General features: G+C 38.6%; 1 protein-coding gene across 24 annotated transcripts in view; it reads left to right on the plus strand.

Moving 5' to 3' along the window:
- Positions 1-559: 559 nt before the first annotated feature.
- The window catches only part of LOC6578319 (alpha-protein kinase 1), a 48,730-nt gene continuing 34,173 nt past the window's right edge, over positions 560-15,116 (plus strand). For all 24 annotated transcript variants that reach the window (XM_032730488.2, XM_032730492.2, XM_032730499.2 and 21 more), the window contains exons 1-2: positions 560-977; positions 12,583-12,908. In XM_032730488.2, the coding sequence (XP_032586379.1) occupies positions 12,837-12,908 (72 nt within the window). In that variant the 5' untranslated portion in view covers positions 560-977; positions 12,583-12,836. The remainder of the gene's footprint in view (positions 978-12,582; positions 12,909-15,116) is intronic.

Here is a 15,116-nt window from a genome sequence, read left to right on the forward strand (position 1 = left end):
ATGAGCAATATGATACGCCTATCGATCTATCGTACGTAAACTTATCGTTTTATGCGCTCTTCAACACTGTGCAGTTGCTATCGAAGAGACAGAAGCAAAAACAACGCCGAGCGAGTCAGACGTGCGGCAGACGGTGCGCGCGATTTAAAGTGTTAAATTTGTTAAATAATTAAATGCTATTTGATAACATAATAATGCACCGAATAAAGCGCGCGCCTAAATAAAACAGCCGTGTAATAGTGTGCGTGCATATAAAACGTATTAGCATTGGTTTTAAAATCAGTTTCCTACAATTCGGCGGTTGTATTATTTTTATTATGTCTTGAATTAAATAAAGAAAATGCAAATTGTAATTGACAGGAGCAGCTTTGAAATCGAGACGACGGCGCCTGGCGAAAAAAAAAATTAACTGTTAGACGACGAAGGTGGCGGCGGCAACGGCGCTTTACTGTTGCTTGCTTTGAGAACAGTGCGAAAATAGAAATAGAAGAAAAGATAAAAAATAGCGGCGAAAAGTGTGTACATATTTAAATTTAAAAAGTGAATAATTTTATGTGCATGTGTGTGAGTGCGTGTCTGTGATTGTGATTTTACTTGTGTGCGTGTGTGTACAACAAGAATTATAACAGCAAGAGCAATAACAACTGTGCAAGGATCGCCGTCAGGGTAGTTTGTTTGAACAAAGCCCAAAGTCCTGCTGGTGAAGACGGGTGGAGAGAGCGAGACGCGTGCTCTCCTCTTCTATACTCTTTTGTGCGCTTTTGCCGCCTGGAATGTGCTGCAGCCCAACTAAACAAAAACAACTGCAGCAACAAAAATAACTAACACACACACACAAATATATATATATACACAAACCAAAACCGGGTGCCGGCTGCAAGGGGAGGAAACGCTGTGTAATTGTTTGCAGGATTCTTTTGAAGCGCCGCTGCGTTGCAACTGCAGCTGGAAGCTGACTGCGAATATATTCAAGAACCGTGAGTATCCTTGAAATGTGCTGCTTCTTGCACTTGCCTTTGTTGTTATTCTATCGTTCCCTCTCTGCGTTCCACTCAAGTGTGCTAATTACTCAAAAGCTGAAAGGCAGACACACAAACACAGCTTCCAGCTTCACAAACAGTCTCACGCACTTCATATTCCAAGGCCCTCCAGTGTCGATTCCAGTCCAACCATAAGCCATGAAAACTCCTTTCATTGCCAGCCAGCCAGCAGCAGCAACAACAAAACAACAGGAACCAGAGCTACATTAACAGTAACAACAACAACAAAAACAAGAACAACAGCAAATTTGTGCTCCCTTTTTGAAGTTTGTCGCGCTATTTGCGCAAGTGCAAGCACTCGCCATTAGATGTGCGCACGTGCCGTGACACGAATTAATCGTGCATGCAGCTAAATGCATACGTATGTGCATAGCGCAATTAAGTGCAGTGAATAATTTCTTACAAAATGACAAAATTTAGATGCATTGCTGAATAAAGTATTTTGTTCATTTGCTGCCTTGCACTCTTTCACCCTTTCCCATTTATAATGTATTTTCCAATTTGCAATTGCCCCCTCGCTCATCTCTAATGATGCCCTATCTCTCTGTTACTCTTTCACCTCTAACCGCTCTGCTTTGTTGTGAATGTGTGTGTGTTTTACTGTGCACATTTTTAGCACAAACATTTTGCATTATGCGTGGGCTACTTATTAACTGTTGTTGTTGTTCTTGGCTTTGTCTCTTTTATTTTGTTTTTCTTATGTTTGGGGCATAATGATAAAGCGTTGGCGCATTTCAACAGCATCCGGTGGAGGCTAAAGGGGTTCATTGACTTTATTTATGCTATTAAATCCGTATAAAAATAATTTTTTTTATTTTTTTTTTACCTTTTTTGGGGGTTAACATATCCTACAGGGAAATAACATATGAAACGGGGTTGGTTTGCTGTTGTTTTCTTGCCCTGTCTTATACTTCTTTATGGGTTTGCTGTGTCTCCATTTCGTAATCAGAGCAGCAAACGGTGTTGTGCGTTCTAACTGTCTAACTGGAAATGTTGTTTTATTAGAATTTCTATTTTGTTTTCGTTGTTGTTGTCTTCTTATCTCTATTTCATTTGAAATGTGTCTGTCTGTTCGCATGTGCATTTGCCTGTGCCTTTGCATACCTTTGAAACGACTTTGATACGGGGCTGCAGCTGATAAGAGAACTGGCATGTACAGTGAAAACTCGATTTGCGGAGCAGCTCTAGTCGTAGTCCTGCAGTATCTATATCTTTATTCTTTTATATATTTTGTTGATATATTTTTCCATACCGATTTCCCTCTTTATATTTGCATTTTGTTTAAATAAATGTTAAAGCCAAACTTGTTAAAGCAAACAGCCTGTATAATTGTTTACTCTGAGTAATTCTAGATTATAAACCTAGGCTCTCCTATCCAAAGCTTTCCCGCGTCAAGACGCGAGTCTCAAGTTCCGTTAGACTATATAGATACATATATATCATCTGATATGTTTGGAATTTTTTTAAAGATATTTTTTGGCTAGGCTATTAGCTTACATATACAAACACATGTGTGTCTCTCTGTGTGTGTGTGTGTGTTTGTATCTGCACTTGGCACATTTTGCTTTGTGCGCTTATCTGATGTCTCTGCGTTGCAGCTAGCAAACGTGCAACCCAATCCCAAAAGAAAACCATTCAACTGCTGCTGCACCTGTGCAACAGAAGACAAAGAGAGACACTGAGAGAGAAAGAGAGAGATGGAGAGAGAGAGAGAGGGCGGGCAATTGAAATGCCAACAGCTGTCGGCAACGAATTAACTTGGTTTCGGTTCCTTTTGGCTGACTTTCAGTCCGCGTGTGCGCGTTCATGCAGTCAAAAGTGAGTATATTAGTTCTGATGCTTGACTCGTGCGCGAGTATTATGCAGTCGGATGCGATCAGTATTATCGTACTTATTTTCGTATTGTCTACCTGAATTGAAGTCTTCTGCTTTGCAGCTGTCATCTGTACAAACTGTGCCCTAAACCTGACTATTTGGCTAGATTTAGAGCTAGCTTTTAGCTAGTTTTCGGCTGTCTACTTAGCTAGTTTCTCTATCTATTTAGCTTGCGGCCACCATAATGTTACCCAACTTTTCAGCTAGCTCTTTGGCCATCTTTTAATCTGTTTTCTTTTTTTTTTTGCTGTCTTTTCACATTTGTTTACGGCCTGCGCCTGCGGCTGAATCAACAAACAAATTTCTGTCTGCATAAATATATATGTATTTATATATGTACCTATATGTACATGTATGTATATGTATCTACATATTATATATAATTAAATTTATATATGGAAAAATGGGAATTTCTATTTACTCTTTCGCTCTGTGTTTTCGGAGCTATTTAAAGTTGCGTTCTGCTTATGACCGGCCTAAACAATTGCAACAGCAACAGCCGCAGCAACAACAAGATTTTTGTTGTTTTTGTTGTTGTTGTTTACTCAGTTAAGTTTGCCTTGAGCGATGTAAGTTTTATTTTTAATTATGCTTTTGGGCAAATGGAAGACAACGTTGTCTACCGAACTACCCACCTACCAAGCTTTTTGGTTTGTGAGCATGCACGACGATTTAATACCCTTGCAGTGTTCTTGCAGTTGTGTTTAAGGATGTTTTCATATTACGACTTTATTTTTGCATTTTATTGATTTATAACTATGGAGCTAGACTTCTGTATATTACGTACATCATATACAGGTATAGGCAAAGTGCATCTATGTAAATTGAAAAACTGGTTTCCATGAAGAGAGAGCGGAGACGCCATTATGAATGCTGATTAGCTCTATATAATATATAGTTTATATTCTATTTCCAGTTTGCATAGAAGGGAAAGAGACCAGCAGTAGCCATACAATTGTGAGGTATTTTCATTTAGTCAGAGTTATCATGCATAACTAATACCATTCTTCTTCTACCACACGTGCAGGGTATACTGAAATCTGCATATGAGTTTTAACAGTCGATAGGCTGGTAGTAAGTCGAGCCTGTTTATTCGGTTCGCTGTTTGCATACGCCAACGCATCTTTGTTGCTGTTGTTGTTGTTATAGTTGTTGTTGGCAAACAGCTGTGGGGCAGCTGGGAACGTTGCCAAGAGCCAAGCAACTCTTGAGAGCTATAAACGCAACGCTCTGAGCCGAAAAAAGAGAAGTAAATGCATGAATGAATGCATTTGTTTTGCATCTGGCTGTTGTTGCAGTAGATGTTGATGTTGTTGTTGTTGTAGTTGTTGTTGTCTGACACCCACTCGACAAACATTTTCGATTTCGATTTCATTTTGGGCTACCACGAATATATGAATGAATACATACACACGTATACAAATTAAAGGAGAGGCGTTAACTTTTAGAGCATATGTCATATATCAAACTCTATACCTATGTATTAGACTATATGTATGTATGTAAAGTGCCTTTGCTCGCCCACGCCGGGTCTTGAGTCCGCTTTGTTAGCTTTGCTAATCGCCTCTTTCTCGATTTTGTAAGCGAATCAGCAACTAGTAAAGCACATTTAAAACCATCTCAATTTCCATTTTGTCGCACGTGGAAAAATTTTATAAGTCGAATTCAACTCTAATAGATTTAAAGTGAGTTCTTGTATCACATATATTTTCATTGTAGTTTAATCTTTAATTTTATTTTCTCCCGTACGTTCGACTTTGAAAAGCAATTAACAGAGGAGCAAATTTTCCGCTGTATTAAAAAAAAAATGTTTTATATGTCGGCAAATTAGTTACCCTGGCTCTACGTAGCCTCTGCGCCTCCTTCAACAACAGCGATTTTTCAGCTAACGAGCGTAGACAAAAGATAAACAGAACAGTGAAAATTGACAAGTGTTGACTGCAAGCTGTATACATACACATACAAACAGAGTATATAAATACATGGTATATATGTATGTATGTAAAGAAAAGAAATCTGTATGGCTTAGAAAAGCGCCAGAGCGAACCGGCAAACAAACTTGAGCCAAAAATAAAAAATGCCAAAACGAAATATATGTAAAGAAAAAATACGAAATAAACAACATGTGCGCGCTGGGCTAACGGTACTTTTGTTTATCATTAACGAGTGTTGACTGTGAGCCGCAGACCTTGTGTTGTGCGATAAAGGGCCGTGCAAAAACCAGCAACAAGACTTGAACCAGAGTTTACCAAGAAGACAAGAAGAAGCATGCAGTTCTGGCTGTTTTCAATTAGCGTTTGCTTAAAACATGCCAACAAGCGGATATTCTAATGAATGTTAGTCAGCTTGAACGCTAATGTTCCTCCATATTTTTTGTTCTTGCTCAACAATTTATCGAAGTGGCAAACTGGCAGTTGGAACACCCACAGAGCGAGAGCACAGAGAGTGCCTATAATGAACACCGGCCCACATAAACTAAAACTGAGGCGAATGCAGAAATAGCTAGAATAAATGTAGCTAGAATCACTACACTGTTTATAGTCTAAATGTTATTTTAAGCATAAATTTATATGGGAATAACGAATATAAATATGCAAAATATTATATATTTGCATAGACTGTAAATACAGAGAATAGATGAACATTCAACGGTGATTAATATTTTAGATAATTGTAAAACAAGTGAAAGGGTGTTATGGTGGAAAGTCCCTAAAGTCATTTCCATCATTCTGCACTTCTTTAAGACGTACATGACACCCACACAAGATGCTAGGCCTGATCAATAGTATATATACCATATCTGACATTGATCTGTCACGCCTCCTTCTCATTACTCTTGTCTACACATCGGAGAACAGCAATTTGACACTCTAATCTAGTATTACGCTATGCCATCGTGCAAAAGCCCTTTTAGGCTGAGCGCACCAAAAATATCCCAGAACATACTATATGTTCTATGAAATGTTCTTATGTGTGCTTAAGGCACAGCATTAAAAACTCTCCCAGTTTCTGAGGCATTCGCTTAAACAAACATGTTTACAGCCCATTGCGACATTACGACTCAGCGCTGATTTATGTTGGAAGGGGCCGAGAGCTGCAGGGGCGTAGGCGGCGTGGCGGGGGATACGGAGGTGGAGGTGGAGGTGGAAGTGGATGTGGATATGGATATAGGTATAGTTAAGCCACAAGGTAAACGATATATGTATGTGTGGCAAATTGAGCAGCTCGCATCATGACTTTACACTTTCACCATAAACAGCATTTGTGGTCAACAATAAGATGGTTCACTGTAGCCCTGCCTCGCGCCCTCGCGTAGGTTGTCAACGTTTCTTGCTGTTGTTGTGGAAAGCTGACATCGAGTGTGCCTGTGTGTATGTGTGTGTGTGCGTGTTTTTATTATTTTAGAAAATGCATTTGAAAAGCGAAAAGAACTCATCATTGATGATGCTGTTGTTGCTGATGATAATCTAAAGACTTTTTTATATGAAATCAAGCGCTCGCTCTCTTTTGGCCTCTCTCTCTCTCTCTCTCACTCAGTCTCTCTCTCCGGCTTCCTCCCTCTCTTGTATGCTATCTCTCTAGATATCTATGCATCTATGCGCTGCATTTGAGTGTGTTTCGGCATCTGTGTTTGCCTTCGACGTCATTAACCCAAATTTCTATAAATAACATTTAGCAATTGGATAAAACGAAATGGCATACACACACTAACATACGCACACCTACACACACATATGAAGTATTGTTTGCTTTATGTGTGGAAATTTCAAATTTTTCGCAGCTCATTAAAGATAAGCAAAGCAAAGCAAAACTTTTTAACAACCATATTTAAAAGGCAAACGAAAAAGTAGTTTTTTTTTATGCTAAGTCTTATATGTTTGATAAGCTTAGTATGTAACTGTTTTATTATCTAATCAGTCGAATGTCAACACGCAATTCGATATATGGCGCAAATCGATTATCGATCGAGCGAAGCTATCAGGCAAAAAGGGAGAGAGCATAACGAGGAACAGAAACACGAAAGTAGAGCACAAAACATACAGAACATTTTGCAATAGCTATGTAAACAACATGTATATATATATATGTGTGTGTGTGTGTTTGTGTATGTACATGTGGTCTTCCTCTTGGCCTGCCTCGCTGGAAATAAACTTTCGGCACATTAGCGTTCAACTGTTTAATCGGGCATAAAATTATATGATTACACATTGAAAACATGGCCAAAAAAAAAAAAAAAAAAAAAAACATGAGTGGGAAAATCTCTTCGAGTGTATGTGTTTGCGTGTGTGTGTGTGTACATAGTGTTGAGATACAACTTATTTATAGACTTTGATTGAGAAAACTTGGGAACTACAAAATGTTGCCTAAGTACTAAAAGAAATTCTTACTCGAAAGCTAATAAAACGAATACGAAATTAACATAATTGTTTAATTCATGAAAGTTTTAGGTTTTAGAAAATGGGAAAAGAATACATAAAGAAGCAAATGAACTTTAAATGCAGTGCATTAACTTTAGTTATCGATAAGTTATCGTTGAGCATAGACAATTAGCAGCCAGAGGGAAAGAGAGACATAAATAGAGAGAGTGAGAGACACCGAGATATAAACACAGTGGAAATTGGAAAGAGATTTACAACATGCAATTTATACATTATAATACAAATAATATTTCATATCGATAACCAGGGAGCGGGAAATAGACAGAGAAACAGTTGGCAGTTGGAATAAGCTTTGCAACAAGAGAACCTTCTATAATTTCTATTCCATTTGGTGAGCTATCGATAAGTTATCAATAAGAGATGTCTACTTGATGTCAGAGATAAAGATTGGCAAAGAGTAATAGTTGCTTATTAGTTATATTTAAAGATATACTCTATTATATATAGTGTATTATTATTAAATTAGTAATTGAACGATTTGCTGCTTATCTAGAGTATATTGTATGCATAAATACTGGGGCTTATCTTTAACTTGAATTTCCTCTCGACTCACACTCAACTCCCTTCACCCATTGCATAGAACCATTAGTGTTCTTCCTCTTTCGAGCTAAGTTTGGGCAAGTGTTGCTCTGGCACGATGTCGATAACATTTCAACTTGTTTCGCATTCACGCATAATTATATATACACACACATGCAACACACACACACACACTCTGAGTGTGCAGTTAAGCTGTGCGTGTGCGCACATCTTTGGGGTCGCAATTAGAAGTACTCTCGCTCCCCCTCTCTGGCTATCTCTCTTGTTCTCCCTTTGATGGAAGGAATATCTGTGTAGACGAACTCTGTCAAGTCACTTCCTGTAATAGAAACCGAAACTGAAGCGAACGTGCGGCATGCAACTGAAAACGTGTACACAAATCCATTTAACGTATCAGCCCTTGGACCGCAACAACAACAGCAACAGCAACAGCTACAACAACAATAATAACAACAACAACAACAAGAGAATACAACATCAGCAACAGCTTCCGCTTTACCAGATGCAAATCTCAAGGCGCCAATGAAAACCGCATTGGGACGTCGATTTCTCGAAGCAGAGGCAAACATCCAGCAACAGCCGCAGATCAAAACTTAAATAGGGCGGAAAATTATGCGTAGATAGTTGTAATAGAAACGTCTACGATTCATAGATATCCTGTAAATAATCACAAGCTGAAGAAAATAATAATCTCTTGATTGACTATATTCAAGATTTCAGGTTTCCTAGCTGCCCTACTTCTGATCTGTAACATCCTTTGCTTGAATGCCATCATACCCTTTCCCTTAGGGCGCCTCAAAAGCAAACAATCAATTTGACATTTGTTGCTGTGATGCGGGATTCTTTTCTTGTGTCCCCCTCTTCCTTTTCTACTCTCGCATCTTTCAACTTCTGCCTTATGTGAGCCTTCTGTAACTTGTTGCTTAAACCCTTTTTCCTTGTCTCTGTCGGCTTTTGGCTTAAACGTTTTTCCGCTTTTTTGAGCAAATTGTCGTTTTCCTGTTTTTGGAGTTTTATGCACGATTTGTTAATTTGCTTGGCTACTGGCCAAGAATCTGGGCCTCGGTAGATTGCAGAGTAGAGTAGATCACATCACGTTTCTCAGACGATCTCTCACTCTCTTTCTTTGTCTCTGTACCTCACGTTTTCTCTTCGCTTCTTCATCTCTCTATGCCTTTTGCTTTTGCTGCTGCGCATCTTTGTTTACCTTTTGCTTTGCCCTTTGGCTGCTGGCCTTTAAACTTAAGCTCTCTTAAAGCATTACCCAACTGAGCTTATACTTATGCCATGCTATACATATATATCTGGTATATATGTAAACCTCTCGTCTTGAGAGTGGTTTCCGCTAGAAGTTCAGCAACAAAAATGTGGAGCACAATTTGCATGTTTGCTTAGAGGAAATGAAATGGTTGCCACAAGAAGTCTACTACAATTATCGTCAGATAATTGTTGTGCTTCATATATATATATATGCGTGTGTATATAGTAATATCTAGAGTATATATACGATTCGAATCGAACAAGTGAAGGCCAAGTCGATTTCTATTCAATGGCCACTCTTGAGGGCTTGAGACTTGGTTCAAGTGTCGCTGGCTGATTATGACACTGACAGCAACTGTCAGCGCGGCAATTACAAACGAGATACAAAGATACACAGATACATAGTGACATATAGCAGCACAGATACAGCCGCAGATACGCACTTACAAAAGCTATACAAGGGCCACAATGCACAAAGCACGAATGATAAATGCAAACAAACAAAAGCGCGACAAATGGAGAGAAGAAAATAACTTGTAAAAGTGTTCTAGCAGAGACTGACCAACTAACAGTTACCCTGCAGCCTAGCCGGGATATCCATGAAGAGTTCTTTATTAACTTATGCAGATGGAAGAACATATTCATGCAGATATACTCTAATCATTGAAAAATAAGCTTAGCCCTGCCTTTATCAAGCATCAAACCCGTTTCATCATCTTCAGCGAATTTCCAGGGTATCAAAAGCAATGTACATGAGTGCTAACAACAAAAGCTGATTGCCTAAAGAACTTGAGTGTTTGCATGTGTATGTGTAGATGTTAGTATGGACATGTGTGTGTGTGTGTGCAGCTGTCTGTGCGTGCATTTGGAAAAGCGCAGTGAAAAGCATCGAGAGAACAAGTTGAAGAAAACGACGCGCAGCCAGCAAAGTCGCTGCTGGGCAGTGTAAATGACCTCTCAAGATAAAAAGTTGCTGTTGTCGTTGATGTTGTTGTTGTTGTTGTTCCAGTTGTTGTTCGAGTTGTTGCTGCTGAACGTCGAATTGCAATTTCCGCAAGTGCGGAAATAAGTTTTTGTTGTAGCTGCTGTTTTACATAAATATTGATTCATTAGCCAAAGGTAGATTAGATACAAATGCAATAAATGATAAGCCAAGCCGGGCAGAGCAACAATGTTGCACTCGGGCATGACCGACTCGTTGAATACTCGTTTACGCTTCTTCCAATTCAATTTATTCAAGAATTAATCATTCCGGAGTTGACATGCTCCATAATGAAGGCCATATTGATTTATTAGCGGAGCGAATTCATGATTTAGGCCCTTGAAATCTCTGTAATATATAGATTTTCTGATTTCCTGCATCCTTAGTTTATATGATCAATCTCAATAGAATACTCTTCTCTTCATAAGGGAGTAGCGCAACTGCAGTTAGTATTAGGTAAAGAGAATGACTAGCTTGGCTGTCTTTTTGGCTGACTCACATTTATGATTTATTGGCTAATATATGATTGATTCATTAGTTAAATAACAGGAGTGAATATCATAAGGACAGATATAACGAATAAACTTTATGAGTTGCTTCTTTAATATATGAAATGTTATGAAATAGTTGAAATGTGATAAGCAGCTAATGTATCACCTCTTTTATTGGGCAGTTATTAGACTTATGATTATGAATTAGATATTGCCAACTGTTGCTAGATTCCCCGCTAACTTTCTTGTTTGCTTAGACTTAGACTGGCCAGAGAAGAGTTGCAGCTGAAGTGCTCAAAGCTTGGCTTTGGGGTTACTTGGTTAACCACATAACATTTGAGCAGACAGAGGTATATAAAGAGAGAGAGAGAGAGATGGCAACACAGAAGGAAAGAGAGAATGAGAGAACTGTGCAAGCACGTAAAGCTCGTATGAAAAATGAGGAAAACTGGAGAAATATTTAAATGGGTCACAGCTCGTGTTGCACTAAGCAACGAGTTGCTAATGGCTTTATTTATATGCTCGTGCCTCGTGGCTCTCCACTCTCCACTCTCCATTCTCAGCTCGCAGCTCGTAACTTCCCAACTCGTAACTCATAAACTGCAAAAGCAAGACAATTGCTTCCTGTCCGCTGACTTTGGCATTGCCACACACACAAGCACACACATGCACACCCATTGACATATCAATTAACAATTAGGCATTGCATTAGCGCAATTAGCCTGCAAATTGATTAAAGCTCTTCGTGGCACTTGTCGGGCACGCACATAACATATAAATCAAATGCTCTCCGATATCAGTTTTTCATTTTTGGGTCACATTGCTCATGGCTTTCATGTTCCGATTGCCCCTTTTCTCTCCCATACATGTGTCGATTCCAAAATAAACGCCAGATTTTTTATGCTCTGCAGCCAATTGCTAAGGAGGGTATATTGGTTTTTTTTTAAAGCAAAATATTGAGTACTCTCTGTCCTATTTGTCTCACTGTCTCCATCCATCTCCATCCTCATCTCAGTCTCTATCTTTATAATGAAATCAGAGCTTAATCTCTATCTCTGTCTGCTCTAGGGTATCTACAAGTCGGGCACACCCGGCTGGAGCAGTTTTACTTATTTAATGTTGCGCCTACACAATTTCTCACTCTGCTCTTACTCTCGCCCGCCGACTATCTTCCCCCGCCTCCAGCTCTATAAGGCGCAAGCAAAAGCTTATTAATAAGCATAATTAAACATGATAATCATAATAATAATAATAATTTCGTTTTGAAATATGCGCTAGTTTTCGTTACATGTTATTTACGAGCGCATTATTACAGCGCTTCAAGACAAATTTCGTAAATTTATGTTTTTCTTGGGTGACTGGGGCAGAGCAGGGGGAGGGAATGTTGTTGCATGTGCCACATGAATTTATGCCACATATGGCAACACATATGCAACATCTATAGCTCTGTCTATATATATATTTCGGAAGTGTGGAGTCTGCCTCTCGATGTGAATGGTATGGTTCATTCACGCGTTGCTGATAACAAGGAGGCTGGGATTTTGGATTGTTTTCTTCCTTCTCTTTTTTTTGGAAATATGAAAATGAAAACATGTTTTATGTGTAAACGAAACAAGTTTAATCTACATAAATGATGGTTTATGGGTTATGGTAAGATTCTGAATAAAGAATAATTTAAAAATATTTTCAGCTAGTTATAAATTTGATAAAAATTAGATTATACGAAAATTTAGGAGCTTGAGGCGTAATAATTGGTATTCCCCAACCTAGCAGCTGCTACTTATACTAACTAAGCAGTTAATCAACACGTATGTGTAGTCAATATATTTAAAACATATTCCATTTGTTTTAAACTTGGCTAAAAATAATCTTAAGACATATTGCTCATGCATACCTACTGAGAAAATGCCTAACAATTTTCTTTACTCATTCATTTCTTCCCACTATTTTTGCAGGTGCTGCCAAAACTCTGGCTGAAACTCAAGCGAATAAAATGTCGATAAAACGTAAAAATCTGAAGTTAATTTTCTTTGAACAGTGACGAAGCAAAGCAAATTGGGAAAAACAAAACGAAAACAAAGTGAAAAGTCAAGCCGAGACTAACGAAAACGAAAACACGATCGATTTGCATTCGCGCATATACATTTATGTATATACATAAATATAAATATACATATATATTTAGTTAGAAGAAGAACCCGAAACGAAAATGGATCTTAGTCTCGAACGCGATAGCTCGGCGCTGGGCAGCTTGTTTCAACAGATCATCAATGACATGAAGGTAAGTGATCGATACATTTATCGATAATTCTCTTGCTAAAAAGTAAGCAAAAAGCGCGGAAGTCTATTAATTAGCCGGAAATCTGTGTAACACAAGTTGGAGGAAACATTAGTTGAGTTTCCTCACGAATCACTCGCCTTTCCAGCGAGAATGCAAGTTCCAGTTTCCAGTTCCAGTGAAATGAAACGTAGTCAAATGGAACTAGAGACGTGTCAGCCAATTGTTGACAGTTGTCGCTTTTCGCTCGAGACTTATTGAATAACAAAGCATATAAACTAAATAAATCAGAAACTCGAAAGGTCAGGTGTGTGTGTCAAGAACATTTTTCCAGGGTATACAGAAAAAAAAGAAGTTAACCGAAGCCCAGCAGAAATAATTAAAGCCAAGGTCAGAGCAATGCGAACTGTGTGCGAAATAAACAAAAGTCTCAGATAAACAATTCCGTTGCGATAAAAGATACTCAACTCTGTTGCTTGCCAATTCTCAAGGCTTCACTGTACATAAATATGTCAGAGAATGAAAACAAAATCGTCTAATTGATTTTTTATTCTCTCTTTCGCATACACTCTCTCCCTCTCTCTCTGCCTCTATCTCTGTCTATTGGCTGAAATGCCAAAAGTAAGTGATTCAATTAATCTACGCGAGTTCAATAAAAAATATAGATATGTTTGCTTCCATTCTTAATTACTGTTTGATGCCCTGTAAATCTTGCTGGCAAGGAGCATGTGCTTTTATATTCTTTAAGTAAGAAAAGGATATTTATCGAGTAGTCATATAACATCATAAACGTAATACCTTTTCATTGATAATCATCTATGATACTCTTCAATTTCTTAGTTTATTGCTATGATTGATATGGGATAGTTATTATTACAGGGTATTTTTCGGATTCCTTTCAGTTGCATGTATATAACAGGGTATATGTTTTAGTTACTCGCATTCTCATTAAGATGGGAATCTGCTCATTATAGGGTATTTGTGCTTCGGTATAGCAGTCTCTTGTCCGTCTATTGTTGCGTTGCTTAATCTATTGCCACACCAAACTCATTATATTTATCTATTTAATTGCAGTGTATCAATAATTTATAGCAATCATGACGCCACTCGCTTTATACATAAATGTTTCTTATATTAACTGAACTTAATGGCGCTTCAATTAACAAGAGAGCATAGATAAATATATAGGGTGTATATCACTATATCTGTATAGCAGCTAAAGGTTCGGTGCCTTAGTCTTGATTTTTAGTCTAAGCTCTTTAGGCGGAGAGATCAACGCGACTCGACAGAGATCATGCAACATAGTTTATGGGTTCCAGGGTATTTATAGTTGACTATTTTGGGCTCAACTGCTCGAAAGCTATGAAAATTTCGGCTTGATTTCCAGAAATGTCTTGAGACCATTTCCGACTGGGCTGTCGACAGGTGTTGTGCATTGCGACGCCTTCGCTGGTTGGTGCCCAAAGATAAAAGTGTGCCGCGCCTGCTTTTAGCTATTTTTACAGGTAAAGATACAGATACAACTACAGATGCAGATACAGAGATACAAACGGCGATGCAGACAGCTGTCAGGAATTGTGGATGCGGGCGACTGCATTTTGTATTTATGAAACTTATTTATTTTTCTTTCGTATGTTTGGTTTTTTTTTTTTTTTGGTGGCCACGCAATTGTGCAGCAGTTCGTTGTACTTCATAGTTGTTAGCTATTTTCTAGCTATAGCTGCTAGCTGTTGGCTTGTTTTCCAGCTGTAGTTGCTGCCGCTGCTGCTGCTGCTGCGGTTGTTGCTGTTGTTGTTGCTTGGCCTGTGTGCGAATTAGAGCAGAAACATGCCTTGAAGCATGTGCAGCAGCATCATCATTTGGTTTAGTTACTGCCACAACTGCGGCGCTTGGCTAAGCTAAAGCGTCTGTCTGGCAATATACCCCGGGCTAATTAGTAGCTGTGGGGTGTATTGGCCACTTAGATTTAGCTGTATCTAATGAGTAATGAGTAATGAATAATGAGTAATATGCCCTGTGCCAATGCTAGCTAATCAGCCGAGCGGCATATCGAGCAATTGTAGGGTATACAGAGATATGCCTAGCTTACTTTGCCTATCTGTCTTATATTCCATGGTATTTGGCAAGTCGAGCCGCTTATGCTCCCGGCCCTTACCTTTTATTGTTGTGTAGTCTCTCGACCTGGCCAAAATGCAAATGTCAGCTGTTGCT

This window comes from Drosophila mojavensis, unplaced genomic scaffold, assembly GCF_018153725.1.
Source record: "Drosophila mojavensis isolate 15081-1352.22 unplaced genomic scaffold, ASM1815372v1 contig_80, whole genome shotgun sequence".
Lineage (NCBI taxonomy): Eukaryota > Metazoa > Arthropoda > Insecta > Diptera > Drosophilidae > Drosophila > Drosophila mojavensis.